We start from the raw sequence: 26,513 nt of genomic DNA, 5'->3' as shown, positions 1-26,513 counted from the left end.
TGCTCCTTTATGGATGAACTACACCACAGGGCTGGACCCAGCAGAGGTGAAAATGTAATCGAGTTGGAGGACGAGAGGCAGGAGGAGGAAAAACAAATGAAAAAGAAGAAGAGCTCCAGCAGGAAGGTGATGGGTTACCTGGAGAGATCCCAGGGCTCAGAGCACAAATACTCCCCTAGGCTTCCTGTGGAAGGAAGAATTGGGTGCCTGGAGAGACAAGAGAAACAAAGCTGCAAGCAGAGATGGGAAGGCACAGCCACACTGTTATTCTGCTCTCACCCTTGGGACACCATCTCAAACCCTGCTCACACTCCCTGCTGGAGTGAGGTGATGCCACCCCAGCCACAGAGGTGCTGCCTTGAGACTTGGGTCCAATCCCACCAAAGCCTCACCCAGTTTTTCTACAAAATCAAAGCACAGTTTCTGTTGCATTTCTCCATTTGCTGAAGTTTATTGTGTTTGCAAAGAATCAAATGAACCATTTGGCTGGTTCCAAATGAGCTGCCTTGCTTTTGCAGCACTGCATGCACACTGTGAAACTGTTTTGCTTGAAATTGCAAAAATGACTCCACACTTTCCTCAGCAGCCTCCTGGGCTCCACAGCACGCAGAGTCCTCTTATTACTGATGATACAGGAGAGTGCAAAGTAGAGGAGAGATTCCTCCTATCCAGTCTGGCTCTGACCTCAACACAGAGATTTTGTTGGTAGAAAAGACTCTGTGTGTAATACTTGGCAGAAAACTATCATTTTTGTCAGCTAAACCTTTTAATTTTTATTATGGTAAAAAGGGAAGGCAGACTCCTGGGGAGATGATATGAATTTCATCCCCACCTGCTCTCCTGGAGGATGCTCCTTACTTTTTGCAGACATGCAGAAGGCCAGACTGGGCATTTAGCACACCAAGATTATTTTCTTTGCTGCACATCAGCCCATATGGTCCGTGCCAACTGTGGCAAGAACAACAGATGAAAGCCACAGACACAGTGCTAAGCAACTTGTTCAAACTCTCCTGTAACCAAGAAAAATTAGGGAGCTGGGTTCCCAAGGCCCTGCCAGAGAGGAACACAGGGATAGCCTCACCCTGCTGCACTGGGGTTTGCTTGTACTCTCAGTTCTGGGAAGCTGACACGTAATCCACTGCTGTTAGATTTCTGAAATCCCAGTGGAATAAGGGAACTGGGTTTAGATAGAACATTACAAACATCTTTAATGATTTGAGAAACCTGTAAGGCCTGGGAGATTCTGGAACTACAATGTTTGGGTGCAGAGCAGGAAATCAGCATGGGATCAGGGCCAAGAAAATGTGTTTATGCTGCTTTTAGCCCCTTGTGGCAGAAAAGCCTTACTTTCCCTTTGAAGAGTGGTGATTGCAAAACACTCTTTTCCCTCCACATAGTTACCATAAATAGAAAATCATATTTACAGAAGTTTTCACCTAAAAGGATGCTAGAGAACTCACCACCTTCCCTTGCTAAGCAGTACAGACGTACAAGTGCCATTTTTGCTGCTGCTGGGACAAAAAAAAAAACAAAACAAAAACAAAAACAAACAAACAAACAAAAAAATCATTTTGGATGAAACTTGAGAGCTCTTTAATGGCACAGAGCCCTCCTGCCAGCTCCAGCTCCCTCAGCCTCTACAGTACAGACCCAGGTTCCACCAGTGGAGGTGCCTGCTTTGGTGGGGGGAGAAGGAAGAGTTTTTGACAGACAAATGCTACAACTGACATGAAAAAAAAAACCAAAAACAACAACCCAAACAACTGATGAAATGCACGGGACTGGGTCTTGTTCTCTCAAGCAAACCAGGCAAAAGATATTGGAAAAAAATACATAAATGAAGATGATATGGCAAAGGGTTTATAGAATAGTGCTAAATGTTGTCACTCCTTACCTCCTTGAAACTTGCTTTTCTAGTCCTTCAAAGTTTTGTCTCATTAAATTCTCTGTCACTGTTCTGTTTTAAGAATGTCCTTGTTAAATCTGAAACACCTGTAAGCCTTCCCTGGGCACTCTTGCCTCTTATTGGGAAAAAACACATGATCTTGGCATTCATTCAATCTAAAGTGACAGATGCTGCTGAATAAAGTGAGGGAACTTCCCAGCCTCCTCCAGTTTGAAATTCTACCTCCTCAGCTGTAAAAACATATGAAGCAATAGCAAGAAAAAAAAATTTAAAAGCTGATTTCTTTCTAGTTATTCTTTCTTTCTAGTTCTTTCTATTTATGCAACACTTCCTTTGGAATAAAGGTGATCAACACTCTCAGTTTCTGCTGGGCTTTCCTGGGTGGCCTTAAGTCAGCTGCAGGGACCCTCATTAACCAGCTCAGCTCTAGAATCATCACTGTTGCACTGACAGCCAGGGGGTTCTGACACATCAGACAGGTCCTACACACACACACAAACACCCACATTGCCTTTTAGACAGCTGATGCAGTTTTACTTTTGGCAACAGAATTAAAAAAAAAAAAAAATTCCCAAGTTTTGACTACTTGAACCAACATTTAACCTTCAACTCCATGGCAGTGTTGACTTCAAGAGGTGAGTGTGTAGGACCAGGAACAGCCCAGAGCCCCCAGCAGCTCAAACAGCCCTAGACCCCCCAGCTATATACGGCAGGCAATTAGCATTTACATAGTTAAGCCTCAAAACAATCTGTGCCTCTCCCCAACGAGCAGAACAGGGATTTTGCTCCTCACAGCACCTCCTGCCCCCCTGTCACACCACCTGCATGCCTCTGTCATGCCCATCCAGCTGCACTTTCAGTTTGTGGAGCTCCTCGATCTCCCGGTTGTGCCGCTCGGTTTTGTGCCTCACCAGGGAGCGGTAGAAGTGGATGGTGAACACGACAAAAATCAGCCCCACGGGGACCATGATGATGGTGGAGACCAATGCTGACTGCCAGCCCGCGTGCCCACTGGGCTTCTCCACGTTGCTGGTTTCGTTTTTTAGGATGGAGCCCACGGGGAGGAATTTTATCCAGCAGAGGAGCACGACTTCGGCGAGAAAAAGGAGGATCCCCAAGACAGTGGAGAAGCCCCAGGCCAGCTCGATGTAGGGGTGCATCCTCTCGTGGGGGGATTCACTGATGGAGTTCAGGTTGTGGATGTTGCTCACAGCTTCCACGTTGGGCAGGATGCAGGTGCTGATCAGGAGGGCAAAGAGATGAACGGCCACCAGCACCGTGGTGCAGGCGCTGAAAGCGATCAGCAGCATCTGGGGGTACTTGTACTGCACCTCCAGCTGCACCTCCACCATGGCAACCTGAGGAAAGGAACAAAGAAAAAAAAAAAGCTTGTCACCAGCTGCTGGTTTTCCTCTTTTCCAGGCTTTCATCCAGGAAAGCATCTTTATCCAGGAAGAGCACCTAAGGTCAAGCACACACTCAAGCGCTTTAGAGAATATCAGCCCAGATGGACCGGTCCTGCTTCCCATGAAAAAAGGCCCCAGCTTGGACTTTCTGAAGCCTTCCATACACATTTTTGTGCCACAGCCTGCAAGAACAGATCTGTCCTTGCAACCACGAGCCATCAGAGCTGCATCCAAGCCCACAGGCAGCAGCAGGAGCTCCTTAGGCAGCACATGGTGCTGGGAGCCCTGCTGCCCATCACCCCATCTCCTGCTGCCCAGCACCCCTCCTCCTGCTGCCCATCACCCCTCCTCCTGCTGCCCATCACCCCTCCTCCTGCTGCCCATCACCCCTCCTCCTGCTGCCCAGCACCCCTCCTCCTGCTGCCCATCACCCCTCCTCCTGCTGCCCATCACCCCTCCTCCTGCTGCCCATCACCCCATCTCCTGCTGCCCATCACCCCATCTCCTGCTGCCCATCACCCCTTCTCCTGCTGCCCATCACCCCTCCTCCTGCTGCTCAGCCCTTGTAGCACAGGAACTTCCAACTTCAGGCACAAAAGGAAAAGCAAAAGCAAGCAGCTCTTCTGGCCAGTGGCCAGCCAGGTTTTGGTAGCCCCCACGGGAAGCATGCAAGCTACTTGACAGTTGAAGTTAGTCCATAGTTAAACCAGCTGCCTTCTATTCTCAGAACATTGTACATTCATTTTTATTACAAATATGCCTGGATACAAGTTATTTATAGCCTCAAATTTCTCCCTTGAGAGCTAATAACTCACTGATATACTCAGCAGAAGTGGAGAGCTTCTGGGTGTGTTCAACAACTCAGATAGGAGTCTGTGTACTGGAAAGAGGAGCTAGCACATCCCCCCAAAAAAATTTTTTTTTTTTTTTAGTCAAATAAAGCTTAACAAGCAGAATGAGTGCAAAGAGTAAATTCTGAGATCAGATCTGGAGTTGTAGCACAGGTTAAGAACAAGATTAAGAACAAGAATTTGTAAAATTACTTAACCTATCTGTCAAGTAAAGTACTTCTGAGTGGCATCACCCCTGAAAGGCTGCAGAAACCTGGTGCTACAAAACCACTGGACTGAACTTCAAACATTCCTCTCCAGAGGACTGCTTGGCACATGGTTTGCACAGACACTAACCTGCCTGGCACTGATCCTTGGTGATCCAGTGCACCACGGGCACTAAGGAAAGGAGAAGCTGCTGCTGGGATGCCTGCCCCAGGGCACTGCCTCTCCAGACCACCAGGAGATGGCAAAGCTGGAAAAAACAACTGGATTCTGGGGCATAGATGGATTTTGCAGAACAGACACATCATTAATTTATCCAGATTTCACCTGAGACCACCACTGAGCTGCCACTTCAGGCTCTCTATCTGCACTGTTTGCCCTGGCAGTTGTTAATAATACTATTTAGGCACTGGAAGATTAGGGGTACACTCATGTGGGTGACCCTGAAAAGGATTAAAGGAGATGGAAAAGTGCCTATGTTGCCCATGTGTCAGCAGCAGAATGACTCCTGCCTGACCCACATTTCCTTTGAAACCATCAGCACCCTGACCCAGGGGACCCCAGCTCAGTCTGAACACACTGAACCAAGACATAACCAGTGTGTGGCTGGGGCAGCAATCTCTGCAAGCCAGATTCTGTACCTGTGTCAACTCTTCAGGATATCAGAAACACCAAATGTATTGAATATATCATCCCAGCCCTTTGCTCTGATTATGAAGATGTGGTTTTTTTGTTTTTTTAAAGGTTCCTGCTTGGAGTTTACAGTGGTTCTGGTTATATAGTGGAGAAAATAACACCACAATTGGCTTCACCATCTATTGCAAGGTCAATTTAACCAAAACACCACGTTGCCTTGCATATGTTCCCTTTCCAGATCCCCCTATATTGACTGGAGAAGGAGGAGCTCAAACTCCTTCTCTGCTGCCCTCTTCTATACAATTTATTTGTGCTGGGACTGTCAGGTAGGCAAAGCTGCAGGTGTATTGCTCAGGATTGGGTGCTGTAATACCCAGAGACACAGCACTCAGCAAGCTGAAGAAGAATTGTACCTGCATGTTCAATTTATAGCTTTAAATGAAAGCTGAAAGCCTGGCTGATGTCAACATATCAATTTCCCCTTGTTATCCTTCAAGTGAGCAGCACTTCTCAGCTAATTGGATGTTTCCTCCCAGACTAACCTATTCCCTAGGGCTACCTTCAGCTGTGCAATGTGATGAATTTTTAACACTGACTGACAGCTCAGGAAGAGGTATTTCATGGAAAAACATCAACAAGGCAGATAGGGCAGCAAGGCAGAAAACCAGTTCATTTAACTCAAACAAGCCCTGGGAAGGTGAGCAAGCTCTTATGGCTCTACCCTGTGCAGACTGTCATGTCATTCTCTGACTGGGATGAGAGAAAGAGGACAAGCTGCCATAACCCATTTAAAAATCATTAGATTTGCTGCTTAGTCTGTAAAACTATTATTATGTCATGTTTGATACAATTAAACCCTTCTGTGATAACAGCTCCCTTTCTTATTCACCTTCACTGAAGCCAAGGGGTCAGCTTTGGGAAGCACTGAGTGCTCTGCCAAGCCACAGAATATCTTAGCCCAAAATTAGTTTAATTTTAAGCTTCAGAATCACTCCACTGAACCCCACAGTCACAGGTTTGCTAAAGGACCATGTACCCAGAATATTTTAGGCTTAAACTCCAACTAAATTACATGCAGTTATGGGGTTCTGTTCAGACCAGCATAATCCAGGTTGTCCACAACAAGGATGTTAACCTTGAGAAATTTAGACCAGGACAGAGAATATCCTGCAAAAGGATGACAAGTGGCTTAACATAAATCAAGGTACAATCACAGGGATGGGTTGACAGCCACTAGAAACCATCCCTCCAGTAGATCTGTTGGATTGTTGGTTTTTTAATCAAGCACATATCCTATGGTAATTGGACAAGCAGCAAGAAGGCTGAGGAGCAGTAATAGCTCTTATTTCCATCAGAAAAATTATTATTAAGGCTTTCTGAGCCCCCTCTAAATCTCCTTTATGGGCAGTAGCCTTACAGCCCACCTCCAAACAGACCTAGCACTGGAAAGGACCCAAATTCTCCTGACCTGCCCAGCTCTGCCAGAAATACCAGAGATATCATCAAGTAACAAGGGAGGTTTGCATTATTCTGCAGCTTGTCCAGAAGGAGCTGGATCAAAGCCACTGCCTGTTGATTAAATATCCATCAGCTTGTCATAATTTTCAGCCAATATGGAGCTGGCTTAAATGAAACACACTGCCAGGGGAGTAAGTAAAGCAACAGCCAAGCCCTGTGTGACATTTGTTTACATAGCTAAATGCTCACAGAGCTTCAGGGAGAGTATTTAACTCTCAGAACCTTCTCTGCTTTCATCAATAGCCAAATAGATGCTCTTATCAGAGAGCAAGCATTGGTGTGCCAGACACCTGCATCAGTGGAGAAATAATCCAGTAGGAATAAAAACCTCAGCTTCCACCAGAAGGTCCAGTTGGATCAACTGGGGAAAAGCTTGGTAATAAAGAGAATTCCTTATTGCAAAAATCCTTCTTTCTGACAGCTGCTGCTTTCAGGTGTACTTAGGACATTAAGGCAGGGATTATAATTAACACTCCTTATGTCTTCATCTGACTTGCATTTTGAACAGGTTAAAGAGAACAGAAGTCAACTGGTTAATTTGTGGTTGCCAGGGACTTTCAGCAACCTCCTGCTGCTTGAGCTGAGAAGTCAGGCTCTGTGTTCAGAGAGGGTTTAGCCCCATGGGGTGCAGCCCTTGCACCCCCAGCACAGGCTCCTTCCCTCTGCAGCCCCTCTGCCTCCAGAGAGCAGATCACTACCAAATGTTCATTTAATAGTCACCTTAAAGAGAAAAGGTACAAAAAACTAACACAGAAATCAAGTAACCCAGAGGCACCAAGGGCAAGCACTTTTTCAAGCAGGAAAGCTTCTGGGAGATCTACAGCAAAGCACTCACCTTTCTCAAAACTAGGAGGCACCTTCTGCTGTTTCAACCCATGAGCATGGTCACAAATAACTATCTGCTGCATGAAGAGCTTCTACAAACTCTTCTTTTGTAGGCAGAGAGGAATCACTAAAGAGCCAAACCCCTGCTCCCATTGCACTCCCTGTTGTGTTTTACCCAACCTCCCTTTGGGTGAGCAACTCTGTCATCCCAAACAACTGTTGGTGATTCATGTTCTGGGGAACTGGGGGAGGAAAAACCAGCAGAAGCAGCTAAAATAATAAAAAAGGACAGCTAGCTGGAAAGTTCCAGGGATTGGTCCTCCCTGAGCTGCAGGGTGCAGTATCTTTGCATCCTGTCCTGCTCACCCTGGAGCTGCCCTCTGCTTTCTGCTGACAGCCCTCAGGAACAGCCAGACCTGCCTGTTTCCTGAGCAGAAAACCTCCCCCAAATATGTTTCAAGTCTTACTCCCAATAAGCAAGAACCAGAGGAAAGGTTCTTGAAGAGGCTCCCCCTGACACAGCATAGCTCAGACAGCTTCCAGAACACCCAAGTGCTACCATGGAGGAGAGCAAGGGCCAGGCATCATTCCCAATAGGCAGGAATGACAAAAATACAGCAGGTTTGGCTCCAGGTTTCTCACACCTCCACAGAAACCACCATCTCCTTGATCACACCACGCAATCCGACCCAACCTCCACCTTATTTCAGACACTGGGACCTGACAAAACACACAGAGAAACAGAGATAATGTTGAGGAGCACAGCAACCCCAGGAGCCTGGAGGAGCTCCCTGCCCAATGTAATCTCCTGGAAGGGCAGCCAGTGCTGGAAGGAAAGCCCTGAAGCTCTGGGGATGATGTGCAGGGAGGGAATTGGTATTTCTACTGGACTGACTTGGGAGTGTGGGGGTTGATTGTAAGGCAGCTCCTGTATCTGTGCTGCCACGACAGAATCAGCCTCACAATTTTTAGCAGCCACCAAGCAGAAGTCCCCAGGCAGATGCCTCCTGCCTCTTCAGAAAACACCATGTCCTGCCTCTTCCCGGGAGGAAAACACTGATTAATAAACAGGATTTAGACAAAACCTTTTAGACAAAACCAAAACCTTCCTGATCCAAAACCCCACGTACCATTGCAAAGCCAGAGAGCAGAGCAGAGGTTCTGCTGGAAGCTTTCAGCTTGGCTCTGCTCAGGTACAACTTTCTCCAGGACAGGGCTTGCACAGAGTGGTGATTGGATGTCACCAGTTCCAGGTAACTGCGCCGGACCCAGTCCCGATAATCCATCCCTTTGGTGCCAGGTTCAGAGCAGCAAGCAGGAGTGGAAGGATCCACTGGAACGTTTAATTCAGAACTCATGATGGGAGAAATGCTGAGGGAACAAAGCAGAGAGAACAAGCATCAGCTGCAGGAAAATCGACGTTGAAATGAAGTCACCCTCAGCCAGGAGAAAAATGTTGGATGGAATACCAGGCAGAGAACAGAGAAAGGACCATCCATAATTGCTAAAAATGACCATGAGAACTAGGAAAGATTACACAAGTAAACCTGGGAACTACTCCAGAAGGAATTCCAGAAGGCTGCACAGCAGCTGGCATCTCAATTTCCCCCTTAAATTTCTCCTTGCTAATGAAAAAAAAAAAGAAAAGAAAAAAAATCTCATAAAGACACTTTGGAATTAGGGCTCCCATCTTATAATTTTGTTTGAAGCTGATTCAATTTCACAGTGGATCACAGATTGGCTCCAAGTGCATCTCCTTAGAGTATTAAAGTAACAGCAGCTATCATGTTCAGGGAGTCACTTTTTGTTCTTTTTTTGGAAACCTTTTTTTTTTTTTTTCAGTTAAACCACTGTTCATACTAGGTCAGTTTAGGCAGGCACAGCTCTTCCCCAGTAAGCCACAGAGCTGTTGAGGGTTAACAAATGAAGGGAAGTTAAATTTCCTGAGCTGCTCACATTCCACTTATCAGAAGCAGATTCCTGCTCCCTCACTTCCACTGGTGGCCCTGAGCATAGGGAAAAGGCAAATCCATAGGGAGAAGTGAGGATCCATGGAATCAAGTGAGCTGCCTTCCAGGTAGTTTCAGTGTTTTCAGCTGGAAGTGATGACACTGACACAGGTAAGAAAGCAGCAGGAAAGCAGCTGCTGAATGCCACCACTGCCAGCACGGGGCTCAAACCACCCCCTCCACACACCACACCCACGCTCTGCTCATTTCCCTGACACCCACAGACACAGGAGAGAATTCCCCAAATGCTTTGAGCAAAAAAACCCTCTGACCAGCATCTGAAAAAGCTGTTTAAACTCAGCCTTCTGAACAACAAAACCCCACGACTCGGATTAACCCCGCGCTCCCAAACTCTGCCACAGCAACACCCGAGAGTTTTCTGGCTATAAATACTCACCAGTTCCTCTGAGGAGGGGATGCATTGCCCAGAACCCCACCCAGGGGGGTACTAATTAGTCCCAGCAACACACCTCAAGGTCACAGGCACCTTGGTGAGGGCTGGAGGAGCCCCAGCCCTGCCTGCATCCACCCAGGCACAGGGGCTGCATGCTGGCAGGTAAGAAACCAGGGTTTGCTGAGAGCCTTGAGGAAGTGGCAAAGATAAAAAGGAGATAACACTGCTCACAACTCTGGATGGCTGTTACTGAAAGGGAACAAAGCTGTTTGGGACATAATCAGAAAGGTTTGACTTCAGGAAAGTTGTAAAATCCCCTGTGCTGCCTGAGCAGGGAGGGCTTGGAGATTTTAGCCCTTTCAGACATAATAAAAACAGCAGCAATAACACAAAGACTTCTGAGCAGTTTTTAACAAGGCCATTATTACAGCTCTTGGAGGGCTCCTGAACTGCTGAGTAGCTTTCAAATTATTAAAAAAGCTCCCAATTCCCAAAAGAACTTGCACACAACAACACAAACAAGAAGTGAGCGAGAGGGAGAAACTTCCCTGCTTGGTCTGTGCTTCCAGAAAAGGCAAGAATCACCTATTGTATGGAAGAAACAAAAAAAAAAATAAAAAATAAAAAAGCATCTCCTGAAGCCTCCTGGGAGGATCAGAGCAAAGACATCATTCTGTGAGCAGCAAAATGACAAAGCTGTTTCCTGTGACAGCATCCTGTGTGGATTCTGCAGTGGAGAGCATGGGGTGAATCTTTGTCTGCAGGCAGGACACTGATGGCCTCTACTCTGCCATTTATGTGGACAAAATGCACAGGAACTTTGTATGTGAGAAACTTCAACCCCTGGGACAAATTCCATTGAAAAGACAAATGAACTCGAGAGGTTACAGAGGGAGAGCATAAGTAGCCAATCACATCTGCTTCTCTCCTTAGAAAAATAAACTAAAAATACCAGAAGGATGAATTTTCACTCTAGAGCAGCTCAAGAGATGTTCCCAAATAAGTAAACAACTTCAGAATAAAATCCACAGACACAAAAGTATCCCAAACAAGCAGTAACAGGGTGGCAAACTCACCTTGCTGGCTACAGGCATGGAGAGATTGGGTGAAGGGCTCCAAGGGCTGAAACACAAAACCAAAGGAGCATTTTACATGCACTGTAGGATAACCAAGTTTACTCTAGAAATACTTTTCAGCCAGTTATCTGCATCAGGAGAGAGTTTTTCTGGTGGTTTTACATCCCTGCCTTGCAACATGAAAAGTTTAGGACACTTCTCTTGCAGAAATAACTCTCCTTCAGGGTTTTGCCACGTAGAACTCTTGAGTTTTGGAAGGAGCATCAGGGCTTCCCCAGGAGACCTCTTCCTCAGGGAGAGCCCCAGGTCCCACTGCTCCTTCTCCTGCTCCTCTGGGCCCTCCAAGCTCAGAGGAAACCCAAATTCTCTTCTGGCTTGGAGCACCCCCAGCAGCACCCTTGGGATGTCAGACTGCCAGGCAGGGTGCAAACACCCCCCAGATGTGACCCCCACCTCCAGCAGGGAATCCCCTGTGCCCCAGCAGGATGTGACCCCCCTCACCCCACAACAGCAGCTGGATCCTGCTCCCAGGATTTCTACTCCTCCTCCCCAGCCCCTCCCAGCACAGCCCGGGCAGGATGTGGCCCCTCACAGCCAGGATCTCCCTCCCACAGCAGCCTCAGAAAGGGTCAAAATGGGACACCCCCCCCTCACAGCTGGGATCCTTCCCTCTGGGGGTTCCCCCAAGCAGGATGGACCCATCCAAACCTCCCCACACCTCGGATCCCCCTTTCCCACAGCACCCTGGGCTAGGAGCTGTCTCCCCAACAACAACCCCAGCCCGAGGGTCTCTTTGCCAGGATACAACCCCCCCAGAGCTGGAATGCCCTCTGCAGAGCCCCAAAACACCTTCAGGAAGGACCGGACCCCCTTCTCTGCCCCTGGAAGACGCCTCCCACACACAACCCCCACCCCAGGCAGGGGATCCCCTCACCTGGGTGGGATGAGGCATATTCCCCCCCCGGACAGGGACTCCCCGCACCTGAGCACGGACTCCCCCAGCACCCCTGGGTGGGGAGAAGCACCATCTCCAACCAGGATCAAACCAACTCTCCCCTCAGCACCCCGAAGTTGCCTCCACCCTGGCAGGATGAGCCCCTCTCCCCCTAGGAGCAGGCCGGGTGGGTGATGCTCCCATCCACGCGGGATAAGACCCCCCCACACCCCACACCCCACCCCACATACCCGAGAGCACGAACTCTCTCCCCCAGCCCCAGGGGCAGCCCCGCCGGGGCTCACCGCTCCGCCTGGCCGGGGGGTCGGAACCCGGCACCGGGATCGGAACCGGGACCCCGGTGGGGGAGAGGAGGGGGGTGTCGGCTGCCGGGGCTCTCCCGCCGGTGGCTGCCGAGAGCCGGAGCCGCCTCCGCCGCTGCCACGGCAACGCCGGGCCCGCCACACGTGACCCGCAGGAAATGGGGGGGCCCGGGAAACACGCCCCGCCCACCGCACGTGACCGACGCCTCCGGACCCGCCCATTGGCGGAGAGGCGGGGAGAAGGGGCGGAGCCAACCGCAAGCCCCGCCCCCTCCCTCCTACCCCCGTTGCGCGGCGCTCGGTACCGCGCTCTGCGGGACCCCCGGGGGAACCGGGACCGGATCTACCCCCTACCCGAGGGGCTGGGGGGGGATGTACGGAGGAGAAACACCCCCCCCCCCCCCCCCGAGATGTCCCCACGGCCACCGAGCCTCCAGGGTGCCCTGGGGGCTCCCTCTGTGCGCATGGAGCTGGGGTGGGAAACGGGTCTGGGGGTTCTGGAATTGATGGGGGGGGGGGGAACACACACGGAGAAATCCCTCCCACCCCCCCTACTCCGTTAAAAAAGTTCTTATGGACTCCGTGTCTGTCAGCGCATATACAATGGGATGCTAATGGGCTTTAATGAGCGGTTAATTAATTAATTAATTACACAGCAAACACTCGGCACTTACAGAGGTCAAAAGGCAGCGCTGCCCGCACCGAACCGCAGCATCCTCAGGCTGAAGGCTCCCTGGACACACGGGAGAGCTACCGGCCCGGATCCTCCTCCACTGACTCAGCAGGAAATCCTGAAAAGCCATCAAAGAGCAAGGAGAGGGAAAGAGGAGGGAGCTCCCGCCCTGGAAACCAGATCAAGAAAATGCTGCAAGGTAGCACAACGGGTCAGCTTGATACCCGAGGATCCCATCTTCCTCAATCCCCTTCTGTCTGGGGGAGAAAAAGACAGAGGAAAACAAGTCCTAAAAACTTGTCAGAGAGAGATTTGTTATCCTGAGCCTGCTTTTCACCTCTGCAATTAAAAATACAGCACTGACACTGCTGCCTCTCAGGGTCCCCTGCTTGCAGAGAAATGGGACAGCAGCAAACTTCAGCCCCTGGAGATAAAGCTCCACCAGAGAAAGGAGAAACCAGAAAAAAAATCCAGAGCAAGAATTTAACACAACCAGGTCAAGCTCCTCAGCAGCAGAAAGCCTTTTATGTTCTTAGGGCTGTTTTGGTGCCATATTTGGAGCAGGAAGCAGAATTGCTCCCCATTTTACTACACGTAGGATGCTGTTTTCCCCATCAGAGTAACTCACATTTTGACTTAAAAAAGGAGCAGCCCTTCAAAGGCTCACCCTGCCATGTCTTTGTGTTCTGGAAGACATAATACTGAGAGGAACAACCACAACACCCTGTAGTATTCCTCAGAATTCACAGCAACACCTACCAAACACAGCTCCTGCTGCTACTTTCAGCCAGCCAGACGGTGAGGCAGCTACCACCTTCAGCAACACATTCTCTTATCTTTTTATGGATTTCACCTAAAAACTCAGCATGCCTGGAAAATGGAGAGCATGAGGAATTCAGCAAGGGTGATTCTGGCATCTTAAATAGGCAGGATGAGGCCACACAACAGGAATTCACTCAGGTCATCAAGACAAACTCCAGCCCACCTCACAGCTGGGAAGTCTCCTCATGCAGCAACATGACCCAGTGCAAACCAGCACTTAACTTATTCAGCTGAAAAATCTGACAAGCTCAGTCTTTATTTGGGAAACGTTCACTTCTCCTCCACCTGCACAAGCTAAGGAACACCCCCAGGTTTTTATGGCTGGTCCCATGACACAGACAATGGGGTTTACCTGGGAGCTGAGTGAAGGAATTCTCATTAACTCACCTCTCCCCAGGGAAAATGCCAACAGCTGCAGAACATCCCATCTGCACCTTAATGCTAAGAGAAAAAAAAAAAACCACCAGCACAACTGACTCTGAAGTAGCTGCCTCTGTGGAGATGAAGGAGAAAAAAATTCCACACAGATTTCTAAGCCAGGGGGTGGTGGGGATACAGATCTGGCAGCTCAGAAGCTCCCCAGCTCTAAATTCTTTGGGTATGTACAGAGGAAATGAACACAAACATCACTTGGACTTGATCATATCTGCTTCCCTGCCACCAGGGTAAGATGGCTGAGGAGCCATTTCATAAAGCCAGCTCAGACAAAACAGGATTTCTCACAGTGCTGTTCAACAAAGGCTAAACCTAAAAAGAGATTCTCCCTTTTTATTGTTTTTGCTTTACATAATTTGGCATTAACAAAGGCTTGAGAAGAAGTAGCACCACATTCTGGATGCCAAAGTCCTGGGATGAATGTGTCTGAAAGATAACAGGCACTTCTGATTAATGATACACTGGAAAGAAAACAACTGAAGTTGCAAACAAAGCCACCACTTTTCATTTAAACACCAATAAATAAATATATACACGGATGTTATGATTCCTACCAGGGAACTCAAAGTTCAAAGCAGAGAGCTCAAGCTGAGAGGAAGGCAGGTGGCATTACAAGAAGCTGAACACAAGCTTTTCTGCCACAGGATTTGGAGGTTTTGCAGATAATCCAAAAAAGTAAATGAAATGCAGCTAACACCTTCTGTATATTTTCATGTGCACCACATTACTTGGTCTTTTCATCCCTTCCTGCAAGCATCTCTTTAGTTCACTGAAATCCTCTTCAAAAAAAAAAAAAAAAAAAAAAAAAAGACAATGAACCAACACATCCCTTTTATTCGTTTAAAAAACATGGAAGAAAATTAACAGGGAAAATTTTAGCAATAAAAAAGGGATCCTGCTTAAAAATCTATAGAACTTGTCTAGCAACATAAACTAATTTCTTTGGGTTAGAGATGACCCTATACAAAACCCCAAATGCAGAACACTCACAGTGCAGAAGAGTCTGGCTACAGACCACTTCTCTACTTTGGGTTATACTCTTCCCTCAGATTCATGTATCCCACTGCTACCAGCTTCAACATTAAGTAGAATCCATAGCCCTCACAGTAATATTTTCCTTAAAAGGTAATGGGTAAGTTTTAGCCTTCAGACAGAAAAACCAGAAAGAACTCTAGGGTCCCAGAGCCTCAGGGCTGCCTCTTTAGAGCAAACTTTGAGCAGACTGCACAGCAGTTATACAAGCAATTAAGAAAAAAATATCTTATTTGGCTTTTCTCTATCATTATCTCTTGGGCCTGTGATGTGAAGGTCATTCACCATTAAGCAGATGTAACACACACCAATGGGTTCTGCTTAGCTGAGATGAAAACCTTTCATGCTCCTGAATATCAAGCAGTGAACAGTGTTTCCAGCTGTCCCTGGAAGGCCTCTCATCCTCTTCCCATCACAAAACTTGGCTCTTCAGCATCATCTTCCTTCTCTTCCTCCTCCTTGCTGTCCTCTTCATCCTCCTCACTGCTGGCTTGCTCTTGAGACTGAGCAGGTTCTAATAACACAAAGAGGAGGAATTGCTGACATGTTCCCAGCCTTGTTAATTATTTCACAACAAAACAGTCTCAGGTGCTGGGTAAATGTGTGTGAGGTCACACTAATTAGCACAGATGGGTAATATATTCCCATGGGGTAAATATCTCACCACAAACCAGACCCAGCTACTAAGGAACCATTTATCAGGTTATATTAATTCCACCCAGCAATGGGGTGCTCAGAATATCAAATTTTCCTTTGGAAAAATATTCCCACACCTCCCATGTTACCACTGTGCCAAATCCTCCTCTGGAATATTGCTTCAAACAGAGATTTGGAATCAAATGCTGAAGTGATAGATGATTTCATCCCCAGTCTCACCTCTGCCTGTCAGAATGAGCTTCCAAGTGCCCCAGAGCCTTGCTAAGGAATGCAGGCACCAGGAAGCCATGGGCAAGACTTGGGATATTTCCACACTTATCCAAGTTTGCAGAAACTCCACAAGGTGCCATGAATTTTTACAGCCTGCCTGGCATGCTGCCAGCACAGGAACTCATTAAGATATGGCTGAGATTAACAAGGGTGACAGGAAACTCATGAAGGCTGCTAAAAGACCAGAAAACACCTACTAGAAATCAAATAACAGATAATGAAAATTAAGTATGGCATAAAGTGGGACCTGGATCTAAGTGGGGCCTTTCTTCTGGTCCCAGCAGCCCTGGTACTTTTCCAGTTTGCCAGGCTCAGCTCCTGCTCTCCCCAGGCACCCGAAGGAGTTAGGATTGGGGATCTGATGCCACCGCGTGGTGAAGTCCTGGACTTTCAGTTTTCATTAGGGATCAGTGCAATGCAACTTACCTGAGGACCTTATGAAGCACCAACCTTTATTATTAATGTTTTTACTACAATAAAAGGTGAAAGATGGCAGCTCAGAGGTGTTCTTTATTCACTCAAAAAGCAAAATTAATGCTTGCCTGCCCCATCCAACAAATGCATTCAAGCATTGGAATGGGCTGCCCAGGGAAGGGGTGGATTCTCCATCCCTGGAGATATTTCAAAAGAGCCTGGATGTGGCACTCAGTGCCATGGGCTGGGAACTGCAGCGGGAGTGGAGCAAGGGTTGGACTTGATGAGCTCTGAGGTCCCTTCCAACCCAGCCAGTTCTATGATTCTGTGATTCTATGAAATACACTTCCATTAATTTGGAAAAACTCTTAAGATCTCAACCAGGGCTACACCAAACTAGAAAAAGACTTTTTTAACTAAACTAAATATGGCTATCAGGGGCTTCTGTGTTCATTGGTGGGTATTTTTTCGCCATTATTCTTGTAAGTAGAGAACCACAAACTATAAAGACCTAAGAACTGTTCTAGAGATGGAGTAATTTGGATTCTGGCTTCCACAAGGTGAGTGACTGGTACCAAACAAAACCACCCCAGTCCAGCAACTGGTACACAGCAGCTGCACCACAGTGCCAGACCCTGATCCATCTCCCCTCTCTGTCAGAAAACCCCTAAAGGGATGGATATTCTGTTTTGTTCAGAGGGAAACAAACTGTATTGACTCTTAATACTTGTATTCTCCTCCCAGTCAAAATTTCATAGAGGAGTAGCTTCGGAAAAAACTCCCCAGAGCCAAAACAGAACAGGAAAAAAAAAATAAAAATCCACTTTGCTACATTCATTTGCTGTCACAAGGAGAATTAGCCTAATGATTAATTTGTCCTTCCATGTTTACATGGGAGGCTGGCAGTGGTTCAGTTGTGACAGATCCAATTCTGAAAAGCAAAGCAGAAATGAGGTGGAACTGTCAAACAAGTCACTGTTCCAGCAGCATTACCAGGAACTGCTGCCACTTTAAGAATTACTGCAGAGTAATCCACAAAGCTCAACTATTTGAAAGAGTAAACTGAAATATGCTCACTGAAAGGAAGCAATGAGCACTCCAAAGTTTGAGCAAACATTTACACTGACATTGCTGAACATTCATTTTCAAGACTGCAGAACAGAGGCAGTCAGGTTTTACACATTTATTTCTATGCAAAATAAAAGTCAGGGGGAACAGATGGCACCAAGGTGGCTCAGTTTCTTACACACAAAATCCCAATTCAGTTTCTTGTTGTCCAAGCTGTGTGGTTTTTCCACCTGTTCTCTCATATGCAATCAAAATTTATTTTAAAAAGAAACAGCCTTTCACAACACTGCCTTTTTTAGCAGGCTGTTCTAAATCTGCAGTTTCTCAGAAGAGTTGGGGCAAAACAACCACAATCAATGAACACAGATTCCAATGTTTGCTGTCAAAAATTTCCCTTAATAAAGGGAAAATGGTAACAGATCAGATCTCAACATAAATTGCTTTCAAAGAGAAGCTTAAAGCTCAGTCTTTCTATCCATGTGTTGAGAATGCTCAGGGCAGGACATGGAACAAACCCTTCTAGGCTTCAATTAGGGAACAGAACTAAGTCTGGAGAAATGAAAACTAAATTTCACTGACCTTTTTCCTGCTTCTTTTGTTCGAGTTTATTTTTCTTAGCTTGTAGTTTCTTCTCTTTTAACTTCTGGCTACAAAGCAAAGGAAAAAAAGGCTGTTTTGCAAAGCCAACATTGTGCAACTTCTGCAGATTCATACACTGATAAAGGACACATTACAGACAGGTTGGAAAAGCAGACTTTAGGAGAGAAGTTAAATTTAAATTTGGCTTTGACTGAAAATTCAGTGAGAGCAAGATTAGACACACGATTAACAGAAATGTTTTCTTTTAAAAAAAGTCTTCCATGATGTCACTGCAACCAAAACTAAAGAGTATGCAAGAATCTGCAAGGACATGGAAGGAACAAAAATGAAACTGCCCCTACATATTAGTCATCAAGCCTAATAAACAAAAAGAGAAAATTCTGCCAAAACCCAGACTGGAACTGAATATTGGGAAAAAAATTAAGTCATTGCCAGTAATATATATTTTAATAAAAAAAAAAAAAAAGGTAAAATAATGCAGCATGCTTTGATCTCCCAGGCAACCCTCAGCAAGACAAGAGGGCACAAGAGGTCTCAAGTTGTGCCAGGCGAGGTTTAGGTTGGACATTAGAAAGAATTTCTTTACTGAGAGGGTGATCAGCCATTGGAATGGGCTGCCCAGGGAAGGGGTGGATTCTCCATCCCTGGAGATATTTCAAAAGAGCCTGGATGTGGCACTCAGTGCCATGGGCTGGGAACCACGGGGGGAGCGGATCAAGGGTTGGACTTGGTGATCTCTGAGGTCCCTTCCAACCCAGCCAGTTCTATGATTCTATGATCTTCATCTTTGGCTGTAATTCATCAATATGTTTGGCCACAGGGGTGACATTAGGAGTAAGTGGGCATTTCAGTTCATCCAACCCCATCCCATCTGCCTAGCAAAGGTCACCAGGCAGAGCAACCCAGAATTCCCATTCCTTTCTCAAGAGCACCAATGAATTCTCTCAAAACAGAGCCAAGAACTGTCCCTGCTAGGTCAGGACAGAAGAGGAAGGGTGGTGAGGGAAGTCAGAGGCTGGGCAAAGCTGCTGGGTATCTTCACCATCAGACCACAGAAGGGGGACAAGGAGATGTTTCAAGTGTTCAGGCAGCATTTGCTGTCTGAGCAGTTGTTTTCCATCTCAGCCAGAAAAAGGCAGCAGGCCAGATCCCACTTGCTGGCCATCTGTTGGACCACACTCAATTAAAGAAAGATGGCAACAGTGTTTGTGTTGTGCACTTTTGTGCTAATATGCCAGTGAGTCACTTTACACAGTGACTTGCAGCTCTCAGCTGCAAGATGCACAACCCAGGAGCTCCAAGAAGCAAGAGAGAGGCTGCTGAGGATCAGACCCTCCAGCAGTGCCCAGCCACGACACCCTGCTATGTCTGAAAGGTAAGGTGTGCACTGACTGGAATTTAAATTCTTGTATCACAGCATTACAATGCTCAAAGAGTCTTCAGAGCACCAGTCTTGTAACTGTTTCACTTTGTCAAAAGTTAAGAGAAGGAGAGATCCAGTATTTTTAAAATTTTTCCACCTAGCTTACTAGACTTGACCTGCCAGACATTTTAATGAGGCAGGTTGATGCAGCTACTGAGGATAACAACACTGCATCAGTGGCCTTTTCAGTATTCACAGGCTGAGCTAGACTAGTCACAGACAGCATATGGAGGAGAGCATCAGACTCCCACCATGCTCTGTTACTCCAAATCCAAACACACACCTATTAAGCAGCACCCATTTTTGCATTTAAGCTGCTCCGTGTCAGCTTTTTCCAGTGTTTATTTAAGCCAGATGTACACACAAACCTTTCCTGACAATGTTACAGCAAATATGCAGTCAGGCACGTTGCAGTCAGCCCCACAGTGTCAGCAAGAGCTGCTCAACCAGTCAGAACTGATCATGCTAGCAGTGGTGCAGATAACAAACCACGCCAGCAAAGCCTGTCAAATTTACAGCTACCTCTAGAAGCCAAACAGTGACATTAACAAAATTAATTTCTACAGCCAGACTTTTGGATTGATAGATGTAGACAGAGAGGGATGGCATTTAGCCACAGCATGCAGCTCCAAGACAAGGCAGAGGGCATGAGGGTGGCCTTGTCAAACCTCCTGGGAAGAAGCTCCCCTTACCGCTTCCTTCTGCGTTTTGCTGTTTGTTCTTCTGCAATCATCTTATTCCTCTCCAGTTTCTTCTGGAATTCCTCATCTAGTCTTTGCTGCAATTGATCACATGGCATATTTTGGTCACAATCTAAATGAAAATACTTCTATTAAAAGTCATGTCGTTTCAGGGAGAAGTCTTCTAGCAAAATATCTGGGGAGCTTTGCTGGATTTTGCCTGGCTGCTTCTGTATACAAAAGCCATCGTGCTAGAGATGACAGCTGTACAGGCTGTGCTTTTAATCCACAGCCTGAGCCAAACTTTGAAGCCTTGAGGGAGGAATCCTCACCAAAACAGACAAGGGAGGTTGGGCTTTTGCCCTAAGAAAGGTTTCAGTAAAAACAAGAGAATAATTTGAGACACAAATACTAACATACGGATCAAAGGCCTCATTTGGCCAAAAGAGAGCCCAACAATAATGCTCTCTGAAGGAGGTGCTACTCAGTTCAACCAAATATTTTAAAAAAAAAGAGATACAGACTTTATTTTATGCACTGATACTGTCCGTGCAAGACAGTGGATTTAGGGGTTTCTAGTTTTTAAAGCATTTTCCAACAGACCTCAGCACACACACTGTGCACGAGGACCCCAGTGAGCAGAGAAGCTGCAGCACGTCTGACACAAAGCACCAAATGTTTCACTACTGACAAAGACACCACATGGCACATACTCCTCCACTTTTCCTCTGATGAGGGGTGGCAGGGAACAGAATTACTTGTACATGACTTTAAAAAAGATCTGCAAGGAACAGCAAAGGGGAAACATCACAGAGTGCTGCTGACCTTCTCAGCCATGGCATCCATGAAATCTTGCCTCTGGTACTCACGCCGACGGAGATGTCTGTACACGTGGAACTCCCCACTCCCAGCTCCAGCACTGGAACCTACAGTAGACAAGAGTTAAGCCTGCTAGAAAATAGCAGGATGATAGAAAACACTGGGTGCTGACAAATGACTACAGCTAGAAGCTGAGGGACAAGACAAATGAAAGTGTGCTGCAAGACGAAAATCTATTAGGGAGTGTGCCACCATTTTAGATAAGCTCAAAGTACTCACAACCAAAAGCCAAAGTGAGCTGCAAAACTACTGAAGTTAATCCCCTAGAGAGAATCCTGTCTGAAGCTGGACAGTGAGGCAGTAAAAGATCTAGGGGTCTAATGCACACCCCATTCTCTTCTAGGAAGAGGTGAGCTAAAGCATCCCACTGAGGCTGCTTCTCACTGTCAGCATCTGATACAAAAAATAAAGGGGAGCAATAAGGTGATGAAGCCCATCAGGTTAGACCTTCCCATGCAAGGCAAATCCCTCTGACAGTTTTTGACTGTTTCTTCACACAAAAAATCCTTATAGCTCTCTCTTCCTGGCATCAGTCTGCATGTTGAAGTCTCACAGGAGCTTTCAACACCACATTCCCTTCTCTTCCTCTGTCTCCCAAGCCATTTCTCAATGCCAAGCACACAAATACATGCCTGAAAGACATTCAGTAATTAAAACACAGCAGCTGGGACTGCAGTAGGGGTGCTCTTGATCTCAACAGAATCCCAGCACATCAGGTGCTCCCAGAAAAAAAAAGGCTGTTCAATTCAAGCATGCAGCAAAGCTATTTGAAAAAGCCATGAGAGAATTACAACAAGCAGAACAGTTAATTCAGAAGTGCATAAAAGCTTTAGTCCAAGATGGGTTATTCTGAAATAAGTTATTAGTGTTCCTTTCCAGAGGCTGACAAGAACAAAGGTCCTAAAGAAAGACAGAACTTCCACATGCAGATTAAATTTATACCACAACTATTACATTTAATCTGTGCAGGTAAAAGTAAAGTGTAAGCAAAATACTTGGGTTCCTTGCACTGCTGCCAGCTCCCTCCCTGACCCTGTACAATCACCTCTGCTGCTCATGTCTGCTTCTCACTGCCTGGGATTCAGGCTTGGAGCAGTCACAAGAAGGACTTCATAATTATATGTTTCCAGAGCACTCTCAGATCTGTGGAAAGGGCAGGTTCACCAATCATCATTTACTTGTCATCACCAGAGCAGCAGCTCACTTTGCTGCAGGTGGTTCTTGTACTGGAGAGCCACGGACACTGCTCACTTCAACAACAGCAGAAAAATGGAACCCAAGAACCAAATAAAACTTGGAAGAACAATTCTTAAAGCACATTCCATGCCTCTTTCTCGAGCAAAACGAGCAACAACATAAAACTATCTCTGGGTTTTTCTGTTCAACACTTTTTTCTATGCTTAATCTATCTGACCTATATTAAAAGAATAATATCTTTACCCATCACATCTCTGACAAACTCCGGGGGAGGTCGTGGCGCCCATTCATTCAGTTTTTCAGGGATTGGAACAGTCTTTTCCTGCAAGAACAAACCAACAGCCACCAGTTAGCTCCTGGGAGCAAAGTCTGCAATTTTAACACGTTGTTGAAAGGTGGTGTGTGTCTGACACCAGCTGACAGATCTCAGAAGGAGCACAGAAATCCTTCATGCACAGGGATGAGGAGCAGGCAGAAAATGGGAATCAGAAGGTGTCCTCTCTTTCCCTCTCATCCAGGCCTGCAGGATGAATCCAGTAGGATTAGGAGTGTCTGTGCTTCTTTGCAGTATGGAAACCAGCAGGAAGCAAGTCAGCACCTCCAAACACTCACAGAAACTGAGTGTACTCCCAGCAGCAGGAGTGGGAAAGGGATGCAAGGTGTTTGTGCACCTTCCATGCCAGAGGGGACAGGGAAGAGCAGTGCAGGAAGAACACACGGCACAAGGTCAGAGGAAGAACACGACCCGGGGACATCTCGGGCTCCTCCAGGACACCCAGAGGGAGCGTCAGACCCTCCGAGGGCAAACGCCTCCTCCTCAGGACACAGAGCAAAACCCAGTTAAGAGGAACCAGGGTGATGCTCTCCCCCCCTCCCCCAGATAAAAAAAGCGGAGAGAGAAAAAGCCCAGAGCAGAGCCCTGCGGGGCCAAACCCCCCCGTGGGTCCCCACGAAATGGAGCCGGGTGTGTGCGGGGAGACTTCAGCCATTCCCTCCTCACAGAGCAGGGAAAGAGGGGTCTGGATGTCAGCACTGTCCACCCCAGGACCGGGGGAGGAGGTTCGGCTCTTCTCCCCCCGCACAGACCGCGGGTGCGAGGTTGGGTGTCCGCCCCCCCCTTCTCTCTCCCCGGACCCTCCTCTTCCCCTTCCCCCCTCACCGGGTTCCTCATGAGCCGCTCCAGGCGGAGCCGCTGCTCTTCGGCGGCGTTGCGGGGGATGACGAGCGGCTGCGGGTCCTTGCGGGGCCGCGGCGGCCGCGGAGCTGAGGGCGCCGCCATCTTCCCGCCGCTCCGCGCCCCGCCCGCACGTCACGCGGTGCTCCCGGAGCCCGCCCGTCATGGCGGCGGGGCCGGCCCCGGCCCAGCGACACCGGACCGGGAATACCGGGCGGGCAGAGCAACACTGTGGGGAAAGGGGAACCTGTTCGGTTCGCTGGCCCCGGGATATGTCAAGCGAACGCTGCAGGCGGGTTCTCGCGGCTCCCAGCTGCACCGTGCGGCCGCTTGACACCTGTCCCCCCCCCCCCTCCACACAGAATCCTTCTGGTTGGAAAAGACCTTTCAGATCATCGAAGCCTTCAGGCTGGCTCGACCCAGTCCAAACCGTGCCCACTCAGCACAGCTACACGGTTTTTAAAGACCTCCAGGGATATTTAAGCACCTCCTCGGATCACCCCCCCCTCCCCCCCCCAAGCGAGTTTTCCGGGGTGCAGTCATAGAATCACAGAACTATGGAAAAGGACCAAGGACCTCTGAGGTCATCAATTCCAACCCTTGATCCACTCCTGCCGTGGTTCCCAGACCATGGCACTGAGTGCCACATCCAGGCTCTTTTTAAAAACAGCCAGGGATGGAGAATCCCCCCACCTCCCTGGGCAGCCCATTCCAATGCCTCCTCACCCTCTCTGTAAAGAATTTTTTCCTAATATCCAACCTAAAGCTCCCCTGGCAGGTTTAGGTCCATGCCCTCTTGTCCTGGGAGAAGAGCCCGACCCCCCCCCCCCCCCAGATCCAACCTCCTTTCATGGAGTTGTAGGGAGTGATGAGGTCTCCCCTGAGCATCCTCCAGACTGAACACCCCCAGCCCTTCCTCACAGGACTGGGCTCCCACCCCCGCCTCCTTGCCCTTCTCTGGACCAGCTCCAGCACCTCCATCTCCTTCCCAAACCAAATCAGCCTCTGCCCTGCTCGGTCCGGGCCCCGAGCTCAGCCCTGAGGAGGGTGAATTTCCCACGGGTACCCTCAGCCCAGCCAAATCCCTTCCCCGTCACGGTGTGAGGGATTCCCAGAGCCTCCCCGGCTGCCGCCTGCCCCATCTGTCGGTGTCACTCGGGGCATTACCCACGGGCTTTGTCCCCTGACAGTGATGGACGGGGCCACCATGCACCCCCCAGAAGCAGGCAGATATATTTTGGGGAGGTATCTTGTCCCCTCTGCATTCATATTCACTCGTGGGCTTTATAGGAACCAGGACCAGGTGAGGATTCATCAGCCCAGATCCACACTTGCCCGGCGAAGGAAGCGCCGGGAGTGAGGAAGAGGATCCAGAGCTGGCTGCCAGACAGCTTTCCTCTGAAAGCCAAATTTCTCTTCCAGCCACTGCTGCCCTGGAGGAATTGGCATGGCATGTGCCAGGGTATTAGCAAGGAAAGGTCAGCAGCCATGGCAGAGGGGCATCAGCCTGCCTGTGCTTCGTGGGGATGTTCTGTTGGGCTCTGGGGTTCACACAGCTTCGTGCTGTGCGTGTGGAAAGGGTGAGAAAAGGAAAGAGAGAGGTTGGGAATGGCTCCATCTGAGATTTATGGGTCGTTTGTATGACCCGAATTTATTAAGCTCCACGCTCATCCCCGTTCCTGGAAGAAAATCGGGGCTGATCCTCAGGTTCAGCCCTGTGTTTACAAAAGACTTTTCAACCTCTGCTGGGGTTGCTATGGAAATCGCACTAGTTGATGCCTCGTGTTTGTCTTACCAACCTGATTTGTAAAAGAATGGTGTGAATGTAGTTGTTGGATGAATTCCCAGCTGGACGGGGCTGGCCCTGGAAGGCATTCTTGCAGCCACAGCCTTGGCTGCAGCAACGCAAACAGCTTCCCCATGCTGTCTGCCAGCTCCCCAGCTCCTGTGCCCACAGTTCTCACACCCTTGGGTCCTCTGCAGCCCCCCAGGATGGCAAAAGGGAACTGCCAGCCCCTGCCAAGGAAACACCCCCTCCATTTGCAGACAAGTACCTTCCTCTGTCCTTCCCTTACAGCCACTCCAGAACAGGTTTTAGAAGCAGAGATGCTGCCAATCCATCCTTTCCCCTCTGGGAAACACACCTTCCAAAACCAAGGGGTGTGAGTGATGAGCTGTCAGGTCTCAGCCCTCCCATGCCAGTCCCCACGGGAGGGAAGCAGAGTGGCAGCTGTGCCCACAGACAGCAACAGCCCCAGGGCAGCTGGGCAGCTCGGTTCTCTTGCCAAAAGCGTGGCTTGTGCTGGCCACAACCCATCAGCCCTGGGAGCCAGCAGGCATCTGCCTGTCACCAGACAGAGCCTATACAAAGAGACCTGGGAGTATCCACAAACCATGTATCTAGGGAACTGGTGCAGAATCTTGATGTGTTATACAAGTATTACTTTAAAAATATATTTATCTGGGGAGGGGGGGACAAGACTGTTAGGTGGGTGATCCAAAAATAGGCAGTTTTTCATCCTGCCACTAAAAAAAATACAAAGCTCATGACATCAGTGCTGGGCTGGGCTCTGGGCAGACCTGGGGTCACTGGGGACAAGGGATTTGCATTAGAACAGGGAAGTGTTTTCACAGTTCAGTGCAAACCAAACAACAGAATTCAGCTCCCTGAGCCGTGTCAAAGCAGCTTATTTGTGTTTCAGAGCAGAGGAGGAGTTGTCTCACCAAAGGGATCCTTCTGGAATTCTTTGCTGAGCAAGGCCCTGGGTGTCAGGCAGGCAGGAGCAGCCGTGGGCAGCTCCCTCACCCCTCTGAAATGTAGGAGCCTGAAACCCCTTCACATTTTTGCTCTCTTCACTACATCTGCCAGGCTGCAGCTCAGTGCCAGCACCCCACAGACCAATCCTGCTCCCTCCTCAGCATGAAATCCAGCCCAGCCCACACACCCAGGCTGTTTTCTCCTTGTCTCACTACTAAATCTCAGTGTTTGATGCAAAGGGATGTTCAGTCCTACCCCTGCCCGCCCAGGAACCCTGTGAAACAAAAGGAAAGCAGGTTTTCCAGCAAGACTAATGCCGTAATTAGTCAATTTGCTAATACACTGAGGT

At 48.2% G+C, this 26,513-nt stretch overlaps 2 protein-coding genes across 4 annotated transcripts; both read right to left on the bottom strand.

Annotated features, from left to right (window-relative positions):
* Positions 1 to 420: 420 nt before the first annotated feature.
* ORAI2 (ORAI calcium release-activated calcium modulator 2) lies at positions 421 to 14,679 on the bottom strand. Of its 3 annotated transcripts, none has more exons than XM_071764725.1 (4): positions 12,757 to 14,679; positions 10,826 to 10,871; positions 8,477 to 8,717; positions 421 to 3,264 (listed from the first exon to the last, which is right to left on the bottom strand). In XM_071764725.1, exons 3-4 carry the CDS (start codon positions 8,702 to 8,704, stop codon positions 2,719 to 2,721), a joined length of 774 nt encoding a protein of 257 aa, XP_071620826.1. In that variant the 5' UTR covers positions 8,705 to 8,717; positions 10,826 to 10,871; positions 12,757 to 14,679; the 3' UTR covers positions 421 to 2,718. The 3 variants fall into 3 exon arrangements, with proteins under 3 accessions (XP_071620826.1, XP_071620827.1, XP_071620825.1); XM_071764726.1 differs by lacking the exon at positions 12,757 to 14,679 and adding an exon at positions 12,065 to 12,302; XM_071764724.1 differs by lacking the exon at positions 12,757 to 14,679 and adding an exon at positions 12,011 to 12,286.
* A 147-nt stretch (positions 14,680 to 14,826) lies between these two features.
* Positions 14,827 to 23,567, bottom strand: PRKRIP1 (PRKR interacting protein 1). Its single transcript, XM_071764727.1, has 6 exons — positions 23,392 to 23,567; positions 22,476 to 22,554; positions 20,982 to 21,082; positions 20,169 to 20,254; positions 18,033 to 18,100; positions 14,827 to 15,558 (listed from the first exon to the last, which is right to left on the bottom strand). The coding sequence occupies exons 1-6, from the start codon at positions 23,509 to 23,511 to the stop codon at positions 15,443 to 15,445; spliced, it is 570 nt and encodes a 189-aa protein (XP_071620828.1). The 5' UTR covers positions 23,512 to 23,567; the 3' UTR covers positions 14,827 to 15,442.
* Positions 23,568 to 26,513: the final 2,946 nt, after the last annotated feature.

This window comes from Heliangelus exortis, chromosome 21, assembly GCF_036169615.1.
Source record: "Heliangelus exortis chromosome 21, bHelExo1.hap1, whole genome shotgun sequence".
Classification (NCBI taxonomy): domain Eukaryota; kingdom Metazoa; phylum Chordata; class Aves; order Apodiformes; family Trochilidae; genus Heliangelus; species Heliangelus exortis.
This window is presented reverse-complemented; position numbering and strand designations above follow the sequence as displayed.

What these genes read in the sequence shown, in the direction of transcription:
- PRKRIP1 (XM_071764727.1), bottom strand. Translation starts at nt 23,511, where the DNA reads ATGGCGGCGCCCTCAGCTCCGCGGCCGCCGCGGCCCCGCAAGGACCCG. An exon ending in AGCGGCTCATGAGGAACCCG is followed by an intron (nt 22,555 to 23,391) that starts GTGAGGGGGGAA and finishes TTGTTCTTGCAG; the next exon opens with GAAAAGACTGTTCCAATCCC. An exon ending in GTTTGTCAGAGATGTGATGG is followed by an intron (nt 21,083 to 22,475) that starts GTAAAGATATTA and finishes TGTCTACTGTAG; the next exon opens with GTTCCAGTGCTGGAGCTGGG.
- ORAI2 (XM_071764725.1), bottom strand. Translation starts at nt 8,704, where the DNA reads ATGAGTTCTGAATTAAACGTTCCAGTGGATCCTTCCACTCCTGCTTGC. An exon ending in TGCTCTCTGGCTTTGCAATG is followed by an intron (nt 3,265 to 8,476) that starts GTACGTGGGGTT and finishes TCCTTTCCTCAG; the next exon opens with GTTGCCATGGTGGAGGTGCA.